General features: G+C 37.3%; 1 protein-coding gene across 1 annotated transcript; it reads left to right on the plus strand.

Moving 5' to 3' along the window:
* Positions 1–15654: 15654 nt before the first annotated feature.
* LOC107872694 (dehydration-responsive element-binding protein 2C) lies at positions 15655–16593 on the plus strand. The gene has a single exon (XM_016719316.2). The coding sequence runs from the start codon at positions 15786–15788 to the stop codon at positions 16362–16364; it is 579 nt and encodes a 192-aa protein (XP_016574802.1). The 5' UTR covers positions 15655–15785; the 3' UTR covers positions 16365–16593.
* Positions 16594–21105: the final 4512 nt, after the last annotated feature.

The raw sequence follows: 21105 nt of genomic DNA on the forward strand, positions 1-21105 counted from the left end.
TTAAAACTAAAAGTAAACTTAACAATACTATAAAGTAAGAGTTCTTGAACAATAATGGGGAGAAACCTAGGGTTAAGGAACTACGAACAATCATATATAGCCATGAAACTTCATTGGTTAGGTTAATTATCTTAGTTGTTGGTCCACGGGGTTGATATTATGACTATGGCCTTTCGACCCTCTAATCAATTATCTAACTTAGCCCCACAACTATATCATTCAGTAGGGATGCGAGAACTAAGTTAATTGCATTCTTATTCTATCCGATAATTGAACAAAATAGGAAACTTAGGTATATTCATATGCTAAATGTAAATCATAACATCATTCAATTGAGATTACGATCCTATTTTATCTATCTCATGTTCTATCCTATCATTTATCTTTCTGGGTTTATGATTGAATTAAGAATGTATTATAAGGGTTGAAAATCCTTAAAATAGTTAATACAAGGATAAATAAACAAAAAACAATGATAAATAACCAAAACCAGTTTAATTTATAACAAAAGTAATCATGTTCCTTGTCTTAACCCCGAAAAAGGGTGTTCAGCCACTCATGGACATACACCTAATCACAATAGATGAATTCATGTTAAAATCCATAAACAAACTAAAGTAGAGGAATAAAAACCCTATTTGTAGCATTCTCAGTTAGGTTTCCAAGCCCTAAGGTTATCCAAGGTTCTTCTACAAGAGTTCAAGAGTCCTATTTATAATAGGCCAAGGCTACCCGTTTATAACATAGCACTATGCCATGCCCTTATTGCAAAGCCTAGGGTCAGTGGCGTGGCCTAATCGTGAAGGCACACTATTTTATTCCATATGAAAATGCAACCAAGGGTGTTCCACGTACTTATCACGCCATCTAGGTAGCGTGGCACGCTAATATCTCCAAAAATTTTAGATTTTGTAATGCTTATTGTAAGACATCAAAAAATTCTCTCCTAGTCTAAGCCTTATAGCATGTTCAGTGAAGTGTTAATCTGGCCCTAAAAGGTTGAGAAATGTCTTTCCAAGTTAAATGTATTTTAAACCATTTAGAATTTCCCTAATATCGACTTTTTGTTATGTAAAGAATTGAATAAAATTTTTGTCAATACCAAATTCACCCAAATCTGACACTCGGACAAAGAGTTAGAGCTATTTTAGTGAGACAATGTGCCACGTGGCACTTTAGCAAGTCGCGGAACCAGCCAAAATGGCAATCATCAAAATCCAGTGAGCCTCTGTGACTATGGCGCATCGCGCCAAGGCTTAATTTCAGAGTTGTCAATTTCTAGTGTACCAACGCGATTCCACTGCATCGCGGTGCCTTTACAGTTCGCAACTAAGGTGGCAACGCAATTTCCACCACACCGCGCCACCAACCAATTTCCCAATTGTCCAATTTCCAGTGAACTGGTTTGATTCCACCGCGTCACGCCAGCATGTAAAATTGAGATTTCAGATTTCGTTTTTAAATTTCAAGGACCAATTGGTAATTTCCAAAAGCCCCAAACCAGTCTATATAAGGGATCCTTATCCTAAATAATGAAAATACTTCTTTATTCATCAGTTTTCCCCCAAATCAAAATATTTTCTTTCTCAAGAAACTAAGAACAAGACCTAGGGTTTCTAATCTAAGACCCAAGACATCAAGATTCCTCCGTTAAATTTTCAAGAATCAAGAAACTAAGGTATGCAGATGTTGATTCTTGGGTTCCTTTCATCTAAGAAGCTCAAGAACCCTTTTATAAATTTCAAAGCTTTTATGTTTATGAGTTTTCATGATTCATGTGAGTTAAAATTGATGTTCATGCTATTATTGAGTTGTAATTCATCTTTGTTTACAAGGTTTTCAAGCTTTGACCGTAGTATGTGATATTCATGTGATGTTCATGATAAACCCTCTTCAAGTTGCTTGTTTAGTGGTGTGTTTATGTCAATTAAGTGTAGAAATTATTGAATAAGCAAAGCATGCTCCCCATATGTTTGATAAAATACTTATGTGAAGGAATTAGACCCATTATAACATGTTGCCTAGAAATCCCCAATTGTGTGTAAGCCCATGTATGCCAAGTGTTTGTTGAAAAGCCTTAGTAAATGAATTGTGGCATGATAGCATGAAATTCTCCAATTATGTGCTCTTCGATACATACTAAGACTTTAATACATGCTAAGTGTTTGATGCAAGATCTTGGTGAATAGAGTATGAGCCAATAGCATGTCTCCCTATACTATCACATGTTTATGATTTCTAAATACTTGAAGACATGCTTTAGTGATTGTGATAGTGAATGAATGTTCATAGTCTTGATTATGCAAGAATAGTCATGTTTTACTTTTATGTTATCAAGTCCTGGGGGTATTTATACCCGACATATTAGCTGTAGTCTAGAGCCCATATCAGTTTCCTCGATAATCTCAGTCAAGCCATGACTCTCAGAACTCAATGAGTTATAGAACTTTGTACTCTCAGACAGATACAGAACTTAAGAAATCTCAATAATCTCAGTAATCTTGGTACCATTAGTAATCTAGCCTCAGTTCTATACTCAACTTAGATCTAGTAGTATTCAGCTCAGTCCTTAGTAGTATTCGAGTAATCTATCCCAAGGTCAGTGTTGTTCAGTCGGATAATGAGATTCAGGAGTATTTCGTCAGATATGGAACCAAGTGAATTCAGCTTAACTCAATCAGATCATTCGAGAAATATGATCAGTATCAGATTCAGCTTAGTTTGTGTTCAGTTAAGAATCAGTTCAGAGTCTTTTAGTTTGGAGTAGGAGCTAGCACCGAGCGAGGACAGGGATGGCAGCTCCCCATCGGAGAGGCAGAGTCGTTAGGAGCAATCCCTGAACTCCAGAACTGCGTAGCCAGTGCAGGATGCAAGAGTCACCCGTTAGGAAAGGCTGGTCACCCGTCAGATAAGGTTGACTATTATATTGCCTTAGGCTTGACTTCTTGTGAGGGTCACCCATCAGATAAGCTTGACTAGAGAGGTCTTTTTACTCGTGGCACGGTATTGACACCCTTCCAACTGGGGTTATAGGTTGGACCCCACCAGTTGAGATTCGGGATATGTCGGTTAAGTGACCACTTCCCATAGTTATAGTTTCAGTATCAATCTTTAAAAATCAGGACTGTCAGATATAGTCATCTATCTCAATAAGAAACTCAGATAGTTCCATTGTTTCATGGACCACCCGTCAGATAGGCTTGGTCCCATATAAAGTTATTCAGCATCAGATCTAGAGATCACCTATTAGATAGGCTTGATCTCAATCTCATATTCAGTTGAGTAGTCTCATTATCAGATCCCAAGACCACCTGTCAGATAGGCTTGATCTCAATCTCATATTCAGTTGAGTAATCTCATTATCAGATCCCGATATCACCCATCAGATAAGCTTGATATTAGTCTCATATTTAGTTGAGTAATCTCATTATTAGATCTAGAGATCACCCGTCATATAGTCTTGATCCCAGTCTCAGATTCAGTTGAGTATTTTTGTTATCAGATCTAGAGATCACCCGTCAGATAGGCTTGATCTCAGTCTCAAATTTAGTTGAGTATTCTTGTTGTCAGATTCAGACATGATCATTTCTTATCATTGATAGTGGATTCCAGAATCATTCGTTAGAGAGGTTTCATCTCCGATGTAGTCAGTTGAGAGTAGAAAGCTTAGAATTCAGTCATTGATATGAGTAAATTCAGTTAATCAGTTTCAGTTTAAGCAGTTTTTGAGATCACTCGCTAGATAAGATTGATCTCAACTCCAGTACTCAGTTATCAGTATCAGATGATTCAGTATTCATTATCTCAGGCATTAGTAGTGTGTTCTGATGGCAGTAAAGTAGTATCCAATTTTTAGTATTTCGAGTCACGATGATTTCAGTTATGGTTCATTCATTCATGCATGTGTTCTCATTCAGTACTCTCATGATTATTTAGTTAAGTAACTATTCATGCATAAACCCTTGCATTTAGCCTTACGTCATCTTCATACTTGGTACATTCCTGTACTGATGCATTTGTGCTATGGTGTTTTATTTGACACCATAGGTTCAGAGGCACGAGATCCAGAGTACCCTTAGTAGCTCAGTCCCAGTCAGCAGCAGTAGACGTATCAGTGAGTCCTCTTCAGTCAAGAATGATCCTTATTTTATTATTGTATCAAACTAAGTTTATTTTCAGTAGACGGAGTTAGTTGGGAACATATCCCATCGACTCCACAGTTTAGACAGTTTAGAGGCTTTTCAGAAGATGTATCAGTGTTTAGTTTTTAATTTTGAGTATTTTTTGATGTTTTGAACCTTATGGCCAGTTTTTGTAATTATTATCTATATTATGTTGTGTTCAGGTACAGATATCAGTAGAGGGTTGGCTTGTGGTCCTTCAGGATCATGAGCCTCATGTGACGTTTCGGTTCTAGAAAATCGGGTCGTTACACTTGTCCCATGTATTTGTCCTTCAAGTCCAAGATTTGTGGTGTCTTTTCCTCTTGGATTACAACTTTGGATTACAAGCTAGAAAGGAACATAACTCAAGCTAAGAGTACTAGTTTTTGCATTTGAACTTAAACTTAATGTTTTGAGTCCAGACACATTATGAACACACCGTAATCACTACAAACACATAACAAAACACTTAGATGCTCATTTATCCAAAGACTAACTCAATAACCACAAGATAAGTCCTCAAAACTAAACTAATTAGGTGTAGATAACAATACCTAGGTGCATCAATCCACCTAAGATCATCACCCCACACTTAAAGCCTTGTTATTCCTCAGAAAAATCTTCACTTAAGCATCAAGATCAAAGAAAACTTCAACAATATTACTACAAGCAAGACATTCAAGCTAGCACTATAATGACAACACAGATAGCAAGTTTCACAAACAACATGTCATATACACTTGAAAGCTTATGAACACTAATTCAAAATATCCAAACATCAAGAATTGACTCACCAAGTAGAAACTCATGCATGTTACTTAATCGCAGAGATCATACAAGTCACCCAACTATCATCAAACATATGCTCTCACCACAAGAGAGTTACCTATATTTACTCACAGATATGCAATTATCACAAGAATGGGTATAAGAATTAAATTACGCTCACTCTTACAAGGAATTCACAAGTTACACATGATAAACCATAGGATTTTCCTTAGTGTAGTACTCCACTAATGTCTGAATGTTTAGGCTCAGGATTATATAGGACTTTGAGAATTGTAATGTAGGCTAAGGGACATGTAGGAACTATTTTGGCTATGAATAGTGACTATATTTCTTAAGATCTTTAATGCCTCAAACTTAACATTAAATTCATCTCTAAAAACAACACTTTCACCACCTATACCTTCACACATCTCTATTTTTTTACCCCATCTCATTAAGCTAGTATCATATCTATTGTGAAGGAAGTATTCTTCATCAACCTATGATCAAATTTTAGCACAATTTTTCTCTTTTTCATTATATTCCTCCCAACCACAACACATCACTTTTTTCACACTAATAGTTACTACCTTGGGGCTTTACTTTCACCTCTTTTCTTTTTATTTCTCACACTCATTAACCTCTCTAATTTTGTACTATAGCAGTTAGGAGTTTTAGATCAAATTTAGCTCAATAAAAAAAGAAGACAGGCTACATATAAGGCTACCAAAATATAGGCTAAAGGCTCAATAGAGTTAACTAGGATTATGCACATAGGCAGATTAAAGAGAGGGTATGAAATATGTCTATTAAAGAAATGCCTATATCATCTCCTAATCCCACACTCTTTATTTTTCTTTGTGTACACACCAGGAAAGTTCTAGACATCACATGCAACAAGAAATATACAAAAAAAATCACATCACACATAACACATGCTCAAATCAGGTAGTATCATCATAGACTCTCAACCAAGCAATCACAAAAATTCAATATTAAGCCAATAACATTCAAAAGTCATATTCATAAGCCTAAGAGTCTCAAAAGTAATTATTCAACACCAGCAATATGCTTTTACATTCTAACCCACTTGCATCATGTAATCATACATAACACCAACAAGAACATCTCACTTACCTAACGTAAAAATTTTAAAATTTACTCCTAAAAAGAAAAAGGGATACTAGGTTCAAAGGGCGCCCCTGTGGAAAAGAACCAAAAAGAACAACTATGGGGTGGTCAAAGTGTGCGCCTACTAAATTGACCCCAACAACTAAAAACTAACAAACCAAAAATCTTCTTGTAATTTTTAAATTTTTTTAAAACCTAACCCAAAACAAACTAAGAAATCAACTAAAAATTAAGACCCTACAACATTATTTCACCCAAAACTATAGGAATTTCTCACCCCACACTTAATAATATACTTTTTCCCTAAAGTAAACTCAAAATTAAGGATAGAAATACTCCCTGAGGTGTCTAGGCCTAGCTAGTAGCATTTTTTAACATCAAGGGGACCCGGGGACTCTACACTCAGTCTTTGCCATGCTCTTCAACTCAGGATTCCAATACTCAGACTTCCCATCAACCTGTGACTCAACAAAAATAAAAACTACGTAAAGTAAAATAAAAAATACTGAAATAAAACATCTACCTCAACTTGGGTTGCTTCTCAAGCTGCACCCGATTTAGTGTCACGACACAACCCATATCACTGCGTTAATCATTTTTCTTCATGTTTTTCCTCCTACTAAGAGGCTATCTTCTTATTAGTTTCTGACCTTTTGAGTGTGTACTCTCAATATCAATATTATTCTCAACAATAGACTTTTTAGGCTTCTCAATCATCATTAGTTTAGGCTTAGGTAGTGTCTTAGATAACTCAATGAGAGAGTCTAGAGATCTATTTAGTGGTTGGACTCCACCACCCCACACTTTTGCACTTTCATCATTGTAATCTTACATAAATATTTATAGTGGGAAGGTGGATTAAGTGGCTTATAAACTTTGAAGACCACCTCTTCATCATCCAACCTCATTTTGAGAGTTCTCTCTCTCACATCATTCAACGCTTCTCTCATTGCTAAGAATGGACATCCCAAAATAATTGATACCCTATCATCTGTATCATAATCCAAAATAATAAAGTCAACAGGGATAATAAACTTACCAATCTTTTTGAGTACGTCCTCAATAATTCCTTTGGGATGGACTTGGGTTTTATCTACCATCTAAAGTACCATAGAGCAAGGTCTCTGCTTCCCTAACCCAAGGGTTTTGAACATTTATAGGGAAATCAAGTTTATACTCGCCCCCAAATCATTAAGAATAGGGACAACATAGTTGTCACCAATTTGTATGGGGAGGGTGAAACTCCATGGGTTCGTAAGATTATTAGGCATCTTCTTCATCACTACATAACTACATTCTTCAGTGAGTTTTACTATTTCAATGTATTACAACTTAATCTTATTAGTCATCACGTCCTTCAAGTAGTTAGCGTACTTAGGAATTCCTTGTAAAACCTCTAACAAAGGCAAATTAATGTGAAGTTGTCTAAATGTATCAAAGAACATCTTGAAACAAGCATCCTATTTGGCCTTTTCAGCCTCTATGAGAATGGTGGTGGTGGCCTTTCTAGCACTTGCTCAGTAATCTTTGCTTTTGGGTACTCAGACTTTCCTGAGTTATCAATATCTTTGTTTGCAACCTGTTGTGAAATCAATTCTGCCTGTACCTCCAGATTTGTCTTTGGAGGCCTGTCATTAAGCTCCTTACCAGTCCAAAGTGATTTCCATAACTTGCTTTGAAGGTTCATTATCACTTGTCAAACCACCTTGAGGCCTGGTATTTTATGTCTGGGCTAGTTTCCCAAACTGTTGCTCTAAATTCTTTTGAACCACTTGCTATTTTTTGATCTCAGCAGCCATTCTTCTTTCTTGGCCAGGTTCTTTTTCAAAGTTTCCTCAATCCTGTGCATTGTGCTGTCGGTTCTGATTATATCTCCATTCATAATTGGGTTGAGTCTACCACTTTTGGTTGTAGGCATTAGCATAAGTTGGATTATGTGTATTTCACACAAAGTTTACGAATTTAGGATTTGCACCACATAATTCTACAGAGTGGCCACTATTGCTATAAATATCACACCAACCTTGGGTTTATTGCACTGCATTCACTTGAGCCAAAGATTGTTTCATACCCAATTTGCTGAATTAAGTCATTATTTGATTCTACATGGCTAATAATTGGGCAGCTAAGGTTGTAATACTATCAACTTCAATCACACCTTCAACCTTTTTCACTAAGCTTCTGGACATGTCACCATGCTAGTCAGGATTTACTTGAGCAACGTTGTTCAACAAAGTATAGAGCTCATCATAAGTCTTTCCCAGAGCCTGACTACCTACAGTTGAATCTAGCAAAATTTTTATATTATGGTCAAGAGCTTCAAAAAATATGTGACCTAATACTTTATTAGACTACTGATGGTATGAGCAGTCTTAAAGAAGAGACTTGAATCTCTCCCAAGCATGATACAGGTTCCCATATAATTTTTTCTTAAAGCTCAAAATCTCACTGCGTAGTTTTGCAGTCTTTTTGAATGGGAAAAATAGATAAGAAATTTTTAGGCCAAGTCATTCCATGTAGTGATGGAACCTGCCAGCTTAGTTCTCAACCTCTTCTTTTCTTCCCCTAATAGTGAGAAGGGGAAGAGTAACAGCCTCACATAATCAGTGGATACCCCTATGGGTATGAATATGTCACTGATTTCCAAAAAGTTTGGTGAGTGAACCTATGGATCTTCGCGACAAGCTGGTGAACTACCCGTTGTTGTGCAAAAGTTGCACCATGTTTTGTTTAAACTCAAATCTACCTCTGATAATGGGTCTTAGAATAACGGAGGTTACATTAGTCACAAGTGGGATTGCTACTTCACGAACTATCCTGTGAGCTAGTGGATCTTCAGCCATAGGTGCCAGATGATCTTTCTCTTGCTGAATTTGAGGGATTCTCTGTAACTTATTAGTCTTGCTAGTGGATTTTCAGCCATAGGTGCAAGATGATTACTCCTGCTGGTGGATCTTCAATCATAGATGAATTCATATTAAAATCCATAAACAAACTAAAGTAAAGAAATAAAAACCCCATTTGTAGCCTTCTCAATTGTGTTTCCATGCCCTAAGGTCATCCAAGGTTCTCCTACAAGAGTTTAAATGTCCTATTTATAATAGGCCAAGGCTGCCCGTTTTTAACTTAACACCGTATCACGCCATTGTCACATGGCCTAGGATTCGTAGCAAAAACTAATCATGGAGGCACACTATTTTGTGCTATTTGAAAATACAACCAAGTGAGTGTTATGCCATTATCTCTCCATCTAGGAAATGCGGCATGCCAATATCTCCAAAAATTCTAGATTTTATAATGCCTTGTCCCAGACATTTGTCATTCAAGTCCAAGCTTTGTGGTGTCTTTTCCTCTTGGATTACAGGTTGTATATCATACATTTATCATCTTCATCAACTCTCCAAGCACTTATAACAACATACACCACAATTTAGAGCTCAAAACAACATAAAATCAAACACAGTGAATTAGAAAGGAACATAGCTCAAGCTAAGAGTACTAGTTTTTGTGTTTGAACTTAAACTTAATGTTTTGACTCCAAACTCATTAAGAACACACCTTAAACACTACAAACACATAACTAAACACTTAGATGCTCATTTATTCAAAGATTAACTTAATAAGCTCAAGAGGAGTCCTTAAAACTAAGCCAATTAGGTGCAGATAACAACACTTAGGTGCATAAATCCACCTAAGATTAGTCATCACAAATAGTTCTAAATACATCACATAAACTAAATACAAATATTAAAAGTAATATAGAATAGATATATATCAAATCAAACGTGAAAGCACAACACTGAAGATGTACAATGTATGAAATACAATGAAGATGAAGATGATAATGTGATATGTCTGAGGTTATCACATAAACTCCGTATACACCTATCGGGCACTGCTCCTAGGTAGGACCTATGGGGGTTCGCAACCCATATGCAATCTCAATAATCAATCCTAGTCTCAATATCCATATTTTTTTTCTAGCTCGTGGACTACGACAAAGGGTTTTTTAAGGTGTCACATTTCTGTCAAAAAAATTAGTATTTCCATATTGGTAATAATGTCTCATAAATGCATGTGTGATATGATGATGTAAGGCTTACAACCAAACCAGAATGAGAATCTTAAATCCAACCAATATACACGTACATAATCCAAAAATTCACTCAATAGGGTAGTCATCCATGATCCAATGTAAACCATGTACCATTACGCCTTTGTACCAGGAAGACAACAACCAAATATATACACGAAGCTAACAATATCATATAAGACCCTCGTATGGTCTACACATAGAAATTATTATCTCAAACCATCAATAACAATAACATAAGCCCCCAAACGAGCACACAATAGTTTTAACACTATTTTCATGATTCATTCCCATACCTATAGCATTTTTTATATAAAATATTAACTACCGAGTGCAGCCTGAATAAAGTTAAGCCATAACCTACCTTGAGCAATGAAATTTTGATATCAAGAATTCAATCATAGAGCCTTCCCCTCTTGAACGACCTCAAAATCAACTCAAATATATAAACATAGAATCTACGCATTAAAAGAAAGTCAATGATACTTATTGCCCATTTTTTAGTCGGGTTCAAATCAGACTTCCAAAATGGATTTTCGAGAAAAAGGGTCAAACCATATTTTTTGTTTAATTTTTTTACCCATGATTAAAGAAAGCTACAGAAGAAAAATTCAAGTGAAAATGAGTTGAAATTAAGGTTTAAATTTAAGAAATACTATGTTATACCTTCCCGAACAAAATTCCTAAATTTTACTTTTGAAATAATGGAGTTACGAGTTTTAGCTGACAAGAATCGATGTAAAATAAAAAAAATAGTGATTTGGAGCTTACCCACATTTGAAAATGGAAGAAATTGCCCCAAAACCTCTTAAATCAAAGCTTAAAACCTAAAAAATGGGAGAAAAAGTCTTGTTATACCATCCAGGCATGACCAATTAAGCAACCATTTTACCGTTTTAGCTGTACCCGTGTGCAGCATAGTCTGCTTTAGCAGAAAAAAAGCTGCTTAAGTGGACAGAACTCCACTTTAGCGGCCCCCAGCTGGTGACACGGTTCATTAAAGCGACTGGCTAACTACTTTAGTAGTCACTGCTAAAGCGATCCAAGTGTTGCTTTAGCGGTCGCACCAGCTGGGTGGTGCACTAGTTGGATTTGAAAAATTTTTAAGTTTCTATCAACCCCTCAAGATTCATCCAAAATCTAGAGAACACAAAATGAACTATGTTATCCTATCAAATTCAATGCTTTAAACTCAATAATGATATCAGATTTTTGAAAAGAGGTTATTTTCATAAATTATTTCTCGAGATCTAATTTCATAATTTTTTAAACCGACAATCGAAATGAGATATAAAAGCCACAAAATTCCACCAACCCTGCTACCAACCTAAAATCAATGTTTTGGATATACTAGCACAGTCCGCTTTGCTATTTAACAAATAGAATAATAAATGTTAATCAAAGTTAACTATATAAGACCTTTTTAACCTCCAAAAACCAAAAACTCGCACAAATCGCATCGAAATGCATTGAAAACTATGCTAATCATCTCCACACCTTAAAAACATCACATAGAAATCACGAGGAGGAATAAAATAGTCAAATCATATAAAAATTAATAATTCACAAGATCAATCCCTTACATAACAATATCACAGAGATAAATACTTTGAAGAAATTGTTGAGCAAGAAATTTGACATAAAGGATTTGAAAGCTGCAAGAAAAATCATTGGAGTGGAGACTTCAAGAGAAGACGTTTTACATCTTTCTCAGAAGAGGTATATCAAAAAGGTTCTTGAGAGATTCAATATGCATGTAACCAAGACTGTAAGTACAGCATTAGCTCCCCATTTTAAACGTTCAGAGTTACAAATACCTTAGTTTGAGGATGAAATGAAACATATGTCAAAGGTTTCTTATGCTAGCATTGTTGGTAGCATTATGTATGGTATGATATACACACGTCCAGATATTGCTAAATCGGTAAGTATGATAAGCAAGTACATAACCAACCTAGGAAAGAGGCACTAGAAAGCTGTCAAGTGGATATTGAGATATCTCAAAGGAGCTTATGATTTTAGCCTAGCCTTTAAAAAAGTGAAAGTATTTCAGTTCTTGATTATGTGGATTCTGACTATGCAGAAGATCTTGATATAAGGAGGTCCATAACTGGATACATCTTTACTTTCATTGGTAGTGTCATTAGTTGAAAATCGACTTTACAATTGATTATCGTCGTGTCTACAATAGATGTAGAATATATGACAACAATAGAAGCAGAGAAAAAAGCTATCTGGTTGAAAAGTTTGGTGTTAGAATTGAGTTTGGTTCAGCTGGAATCAACTCTAAGATGTGATAGTCAAAGTGCTATTCATTTGATTAAATCAAAAATTTTATGAGCGCACCAAACACGTTAGTGTCAAATTTCATTTCATTCGAGATGTCATTGAAGAGGGAACTATCATGGTAGTGAAGGTTATCATAGACGATAATGCTGCAACATGTGTTGACAAAGATAGTTTCGCTCGCAAAGTTTGTACACTACAAAGACTAGAGGGGGATATGAATCAACTGATACAACTCTAAGAGACAGCTCCAAGGTAGAGCTAGTATGTTGAACAAAGGTTTGATTCTTCTTGTTTCTTACAATGGGTTTTCCAGTATGCTTAGAAGTTTTGGCTAGAGTTGTCCATATGCATGCTCAGAATGCAAACAAAGGTGGATATTGAAAGAGTTGATTTGATATTTGTGGAGTCTAATCCATGTGGAAGAAAACTCCATGTACCAATTTACTTGGTTAGGAAATGAACTTGGAGAACAAGCAAAAATTTGCGGAGGATAATTTTGTATTTAATTTTTCTTTTCTTATTTTGTATTTGGAGCCCAAGTTTGGCCATCAAGGGTGTCCATTCTTCATTGTTAAAATAATCCTAAAAATTCATAGTAAATGTATTATAAGAGTAGAGAGCTGAAAGCAACTCTCTTAGGTGTATCTGGGATCTCTTCTTTTACTTTATTAATAATATAAAGACGATTATTATCTGATGGATGTAGGATCATTTGAATGAACCACATTAAATTTTGTGTTCTTTTTATCACTTTTTATTTCATGTCTCCGCTAACAATAATTAACAATTTTATTTTTCGAACTGAGTTTTCAAAAGAGCCACAATACAGTATCTATTAGGTAATATGGTGAGAAAATTTAATTTGCTCCTAAAAATTAGAAAAACGTCAGCCACAGTTTTTAATATTTGGAAATATTATTTGAGAAATGTCAAACGTTTGCCTCCGAAAACAAAAACCCACTGCATGGCAAAAAATTACTCAAAAGAAACAAAGAAAAGACTATACTATATTCAGGAAAGATATAACTGAGATAAAGATATAATGGGTTGTTAAAAATATTTAAGGAGTAAATATATGGAAGTAAATAATTATGATTAGAATTTTGTTTAAACTAATTAAATTTTAATCATTATTATTAACGTAAATAATTATGATTAGAATTTTTTTAAAACTAATTAAATTTTTATAATTATTATTAAATAATGACATGTAATGAACCTGGAGAAAATTAAAAAAAAATAAAAATGAAGAAGAGCCAGATCCGATAATGCTGCTTATATTCACAAAATTAGAGGTGCATGGCCCGTGTCAGCACGGGCCCAATACTATAAACATCTTTTAGCACTAATATTTGATATTGATGAAATACAAACATAAATGTACATTGATTTAAAACGATAACGTTTTAAGTAACTATTTGATGGTATTCGCTAAGAAGTGAGGTTTTATAAGATAGTTTTTTTCCACATGATAAGAAAGTGTGATGTGTCATGTAGTCAAGTTATTTTAATTGTTTGATGATAAGATTGAGACCTGTTACAAAATATAGAAAAGATGTAGAACTAATATTCATAGGATTATTTCATACAAAAACTGAAACAAAAGATACTTCAATTAACAATAAAGTCTTGGATCATCTTCTCAAAGATGATTATGGTTGAAGCAGTTGCAACAAATATGTCATAAACACATATTTTTCTTGTTTTAATTAAATACTATTAATTTTCTAATACATAAATGACTTCTAGTAATTAATTAGGGTGATATAGTGAAATCACGGTGCAGCTCTTGAAGCAGCCATGTCGAAATCAATATTTTAATTAAATATTATGAATTTTTTAATACATAAATGAATAATAAAAAAATATTATTAATTATAATATAGAAATGACTTAAAATAATTAATTAGGGTAATATAGTAAATCATGGAGCAATTAGAAGTAATATAGTAAAATAACTTATAATAATTAATTTGGGGTAATATAATAAAAAATATTATTAATTTTAATATATAAATGACTTATAATAATTAATTAGGGGTAATATTGTAATTCACAGAGCAATTAGGAGTAATATAGTAATTGATGAAGCGCTGGTCGAAATTTCATCTATTTTTTTAATTAAATATTATTAATTTTTTTATAATAATTAATTAGGATGATATAGTAAAATCATGGTTAAAGCAGCTGAAACAAACGTCATAAATATCTATTTTTTTAATTAAATATTATTAATTCTAATATATAAATGACTTATAATAATTAATTAGGGGTAATATAATAAAAAAATAGTATTAATTCTAATATATAAATGACTTATAATAATTAATTAGGGGTAATATAGGAAATCACGAAGCAATCAGAAATAATATAGTAAATGACGAAGCAGCTGATTTTTTAATTAAATATTATTAATTTTTAATACATAAATGATTTATAATAATAAATTAGGAATGATATAGTAAAATCACAGTTAAAGCAGGTGAAACAAACGTCATAAATATCTATTTTTTAATTATATATTATTAACTCTAATATATAAATGACTTCTAATAATTAATTAATTTTAATATATAAATGACTTATAATAGTTAATTAGGGTTAATATAACAATTCACTGAACAATTAGGGTTAATATAGGCAGACATGTCATCTATTTTTTAATTAAATATTATTAATTTTTTAATACATAAATAGCTTATAATAATTAATTAGGGATGATATAGTAAAATCACGGTTAAAGCAACTGAAACAAACGTCATAAATATCTATTTTTTTAATTAAATATTATTAATTCTAATATATAAATGACTTATAATAATTAATTAGGTGTAATATAATAAAAATATTATTAATTCTAATATATAAATGACTTATAATAATTAATTAAAAATAATATAGTAAATTACGAAACAATTAAAAATAAAATGATAAATAATAAAGAGCTGCTCGAAACGAGCTCTTCTATAATATAGAAATTTTAAGACATTATTCTTAAACTTAAATTCGTCTCAAACAAATAATACAGCAAACGAAGGTTAATGCATAGAACGTTGTCTTACAAGGATGAAAGGATACAATTGTATTGTCGGCTGTGTGCCGCGTGTCACGTCATCCACCTGCATAACTATTGTCTGTACACTTGTAACTTCTCCAACTATATAAATTTAATTCTATTTTAAGGAAATGAATCCAACCTAGTACCTGATATTTTCCCTTTTAGGCAACTCTTTGTATAGCTCCATGTAGGGCAAACAACACCTTTTTAAACAAAAAAAAGGAAACACCAAAAACGTTGGACCCAAAAAAAAAAAGTAATAAGAGTATATAACTGTAAATCCATGGCGGAATCTGTAGAATCCGTGAGCGTATGCATCCCTATAGTAGAAGAACCAAAGAGTGACACAAACAATTCCCCAACGGTCAAGAAATCGACAGTGGGGCGTTCGAGGAAAGGGTGCATGAGAGGTAAAGGGGGTCCAGAAAATGCCTTGTGCACATACAGAGGAGTAAGACAAAGGACATGGGGCAAATGGGTAGCGGAAATAAGAGAACCAAATCGCGGGGCCAGAATATGGTTGGGCACTTTCAACACATCCCTCGAAGCAGCCAGGGCCTACGACGATGCCGCGCGCCGTCTATACGGTGCCGACGCGAAGCTCAATCTCTCGGAATCATCTGAAGAATCACCTCTCACAGACAAAGAATTTATTTCTCGACCGGAAACTTGCATGGAAAATATAATTGAGGGTGGGGAGTGTTCTGTGCTTGAGGAAGCATCTATATTTAAAGATGGGAACGGGGAGTATTTGGTGTGGGAGACGCCAGTGCCTAGTTTGATGGGTGAACAGGACCATAATATCATGATGAGTGGTCTGGATTTTCCTGGAGACAACACAGGTCTCAATTGGATTAATTAACCAGAAATTATTAATTACTATAGTCCGAATGATTTTCTATTCCGTATGTAGAATAGCGGTTTAATATTCTATGATCTGCTAGTACTTTCTTGTAGCTTTTGCCCCAGGTGTTTGGACACAGTTCCATCTACTCTTAAGAGAGAGCCCTTGTTTAGTCTCAGTTTTCTTCTTCTCTCCTTTTAAATTGTGGGGAGCAAATGAAAATTAATGCAATTTCTAGCTAGTATAATTAGTAGGTTTGTTAGCTTTTTCCTTTTTGTTTCCCCTTAAAAATAGTAAGATGCATATCTAATGTTTGCTAAGATGGGGCGTTAATTCATGGTGGTTGTGTGTATTGGATCTTTTTACTGTGTGTATGATAATTAATTCGAGTCTTAAAATATATTTTAATATATGTACATATTTGTTATTTCTGTGCATGTTCATTCCAAGAAAATACTTTCCCGTTTTAAAAAAATTATCTACTTTGATTTATCAAAAAAAAATTTAAAAAATAAGAAAAGAATGACCAATTTAACTTGTCACAAAGTTAAAAAAAAATAAGAAAGACTTATGAATCTTGTAACCTTAAAATTAAAGTTGTATCAAATGTATCAAAATGTTCTTTAATTTTGTGGTCCTAAATATGTCACGTGGAAAGTTAAAATTAAAGTATCTCAAAAAAAAAAAAAAGGAGATATATTTTTTTTGAAATGAATTAATTAAAAAAAATAGGTCATTCTTTTTAAAACAAAGAAAGTTATATATTTTTTTATAATTTTTAAAATAAATTATCTTTAGATGTTCATAATACCAACTTTCATGATAGTTGCTTATAGCCAATACTACAAAAGGGAAGCCCGTGCAATCATTATTATTCGAAATTAGTATTTTGAATTACTAATATTTTAATATTATATTATTTGTATTTTTTTTTCTATTAACTATATTAATGGTCTGATTTTTGTTTTTCCTTTTTAAAGTAAGGCTCTCTCTCTCTACCCTCCTTAACGGCTCTCTCACTCTCTCCCTACCCTCTCTCTCTCGCCTCGCCCCGGTCCACGGCCTTCGGCGCCGTCGCCGACCGTCGGCGCCGACCCGACCCGACCTCCGGCCCCGACCACCGGTCCCCGGCGTCGACCGCCGTCGCCGGCCGAACGGCTTTCTCTCTCTCCCTACCCTCTCTCTCTCTCTCGCCCCGGTCCCGGCCCCGTCGCCGTCGCCGACCCGATCCGACCTCCGGCCCCGACCGCCGGTCAACGGCGCCGACCCCCGTCGCCGACTGCCGGTTCCCCCCCCCCCTGGTCCCCCCCCCTCCTCTGTCCATCCCCCCCACCCCCACCCCCCACCCCCACCCTCCCTCCTCCGGCGCCGGTACAACAGCCCAACAGCCGAAGCTCGGTCTTCAGCCGCAACTCCGTCTGCACCCGTCGCTCGGTTGCCAGCAGCCGCAGATCCATCTCAGCAGCGAAATCCCCCGACAGCAGGTCGACGCGGGGCTTGGTTGCCGGCTCGGTCTACAAGCGAAACCTGGTGACTTCTAACCTTTGTTATTTCATTCTTCATTCTGCATTCTTTCATTCTTCGTATTATACTAGTAATTGAGTATAGTTTGGTTGCTGGAGTAGTTCTTTGAATTTGTGTGAGCCTTGTATTACTTGCTGCTGCTTTGCTATTACCATCGTTTATGTCTTTATATCTTTATATTATCTTTATATTCTCGTATACTTTCGTGTAGCTGTGGCTGTGGGCAGTAATGGGTGGATAGGGTCATGTCCGAGGGGGTTGGGGCGTAGGGCCGTAGTGAGGGCGGGGGATGAGGAAAGGGCGGGAGTGGGAGGGAGGCCAAGGTTTGGCCGCGGGGGGGGGGGTAGTGGAGGAAGTGCGGGTAGTGACGGTAGGCTGAGGGTTGGGTTTTGGAATATAGGGACCTTTCAGGGTAAGTCCATAGAGCTTGTGAAGACCCTTAGGAAGAGGAAGATCAACATTGCGTGTGTTCAGGAGACCAAGTGGGTAGGGTCTAAGGCTAGGAATGTGGATGGTTACAAGCTGTGGTACTCTGGGAGCGAGAGGCGTAGGAATGGAGTTGGCATCTTAGTAGATGAAGAGCTTAGAGGGCAGGTAGTAGAGGTGAAGAGGATCAACGATAGGTTGATGACTATTAAGTTGGTTATTCGGGGGTTTACCCTGAACGTGTGTAGTGCCTATGCGCCGCAAGTGGGATCGGAGGGGGAGGAGAAGATGCGGTTTTGGGAGGCTTTGGAGGAGGTGGTGAGAGGCGTGCCTAGCTCGGAGAAGATTGTTGTAGCAGGAGATTTCAACGGGCACATCGGGGCGCTACCGGGAGGCTTTGGTGATGTGCATGGTGGTTTTGGTTTTGGGGAGAGAAATGAAGAGGGGGCTACTCTATTGGAGTTTGCAAGGTCCTTTGGGCTGGTGGTGGTGAACTCGGGCTTCCCGAAGAAGGACGAGCACCTGATCACCTTTCAAAGCGCGATAGCCAGGACCCAGATTGACTTTTTGTTGCTTAGGAAAGGGGATAGGGCGTGGTGTAAGGACTGTAAGGTCATCCCGAGTGAGAATCTTTCGACCCAGCATAGGCTCTTGGTTATGGATTTGGGTATAAAGAAGAATAGAAAGAGGAGGAGTAGGGAGTGTAGACCTAGAATTAAGTGGGACGGCCTGACGCCAGTGAATGCGTAGGAGATAGGGGAGAAGTTGGCGGGAATGGGGGTGTGGGAGTGTAGGGGAGACGTGGATAGTATGTAGGATGGGGCGGCTAGGTGCATCAGGGAGAATGCAAGTGAGGTGTTGGGGGTTTCTAGGGGCCGGGCCGGGCACCATCAGGGGGATTGGTGGTGGAATGAAGAGGTGGAGAAGAAAGTGGGGACCAAGAAAGGGGCGTATGCCAAGTTGGTGGAGAGTAAGGACGAAGAGGAAAAATGGGTAAACAGGAAAGAGTACAAGCTAGCGAGGAAGGAGGCTAAGTCAGCAGTCACGGCAGCTAAGACGGCCGCCTTTGAGAGCTTGTATGCAGGGTTACAGGGGAAGGGAGGGGAGAAAAAGTTGTTTAGACTCGCTAAGGCTAGGGAGAGGAAAGGTCGTGACCTCGATCAGGTGAGGTGCATTAAGGGGGAGGACGGTAGAGTGTTGGTGGAGGACGGCCACATTAAGAATAGATGGCAGTCGTACTTTTATAGGCTCTTGAATGACGAAGGGGATAGAGCTATTGTGTTAGGAGAACTGGAGCACTCTGAGGAGTGTTGGGATTTTAGCTATTGTAGACGTTTTAAGGTAGAAGAGGTTAGACAGGCTGTTCGCAGAATGCGAAGGGGTAGGGCGACGGGGCCGGATGAGATACCGGTGGAGTTTTGGAAGTTCGTTGGAGAGGCTGGTGTTAGGTGGTTGACTGGATTGTTTAATGAAATCTTCAAGACGGCAAAGATGCCCGAGGCTTGGAGGTGGAGCACCATGATACCTCTCTATAAGAATAAGGGGGACATCCAGAGTTGCAATAACTATAGGGGGATTAAGTTATTGAGCCACTCTATGAAGATCTGGGAGAGAGTGGTCGAGGTGAGGCTGAGACGGATAGTGTCTATTTTAGAAAACCAGTTTGGATTTATGCCTGGCCGCTCGACGACGGAGGCAATTCACCTGGTACGGAGGTTGGTGGAACAGTATAGGGAGAGGAAGAAGGACCTGCACATGGTGTTTATCGACCTGGAGAAGGCCTACGACAAAGTCCCCAGGGAGGTGCTTTGGAGATGCTTGGAGGTGAGTGGAGTACCGCTGGCATATATCAGAGCAATCAAGGATATGTATGATGGAGCGAAAACTAAGGTGAGGACGGAGGGAGGAGACTCAGAGCATTTCACTGTCCGGACAGGGTTGTATGTGTTGGCGCGACGTATTCAAGGGGAGGTGCCGTGGTGTATGCTTTTTGCAAATGATGTAGTTCTGATAGATAGGACTCGACGGGGTGTGAGTGACAAATTAGAGGTGTGGAGGCAAACCCTTGAGTCTAAAGGGTTCAGGGTGAGCAGAAGCAAGACAGAGTATGTGAAATGCAAGTTTAATGATGTGAGGCGGGAGAATGAGGTAGTAGTGAAGCTGGAATCACAGGAGGTAGGTAAGAGGGAGAGTTTCAAGTATCTCGGGTCCGTGATCCAGAGTAACGATGAGATTGACGAGGATGTCTCGCACCGTATTGGGGCGGGATGGATGAAGTGGAAGCTCGTGTCGGGGGTGCTGTGTGATAAGAAGGTGCCGCCCAAGCTTAAAGGCAAATTCTACAGGGCGGTAGTCCGTCCGGCCATGTTGTATGGAGCGGAGTGTTGGCCAGTTAAGAACTCGCACATCCAAAAGATGAGGGTGGCAGAAATGCGGATGTTGCGCTGGATGTGTGGGCTGACTAGAGGGGATAGAGTTCGGAATGAGACCATCCGGGAGAAGGTTGGTGTGACTCCAGTGGAGTGCAAGATGCGGGAAGCCCGATTGAGATGGTTTGGAACGTGAAGAGGAGGGGCATGGATGCCCCGGTCCGTAGGTGTGAGAGGCTAGCGTTGGATGGTTTTAGGCGGGGTAGGGGTAGGCCGAAGAAGTACTGGGGTGAGGTGATTAGGCGGGACATGGAGTAGTTACAGCTCACCGAGGACATGACCCTAGATAGGAAGGTCTGGAGGACGCGAATTAGGGCAGAGGACCAGGGCCAGTTTGAGTCGCTAGTGTAGGGAATTACTTGGTGGTTTTTTTTTTCTTG

Source organism: Capsicum annuum, chromosome 12 (genome assembly GCF_002878395.1).
Source record: "Capsicum annuum cultivar UCD-10X-F1 chromosome 12, UCD10Xv1.1, whole genome shotgun sequence".
NCBI lineage: Eukaryota > Viridiplantae > Streptophyta > Magnoliopsida > Solanales > Solanaceae > Capsicum > Capsicum annuum.

Coding starts and splice junctions, on each gene's coding strand:
- LOC107872694 (XM_016719316.2), top strand. CDS start 15,786: ATGGCGGAATCTGTAGAATCCGTGAGCGTATGCATCCCTATAGTAGAA.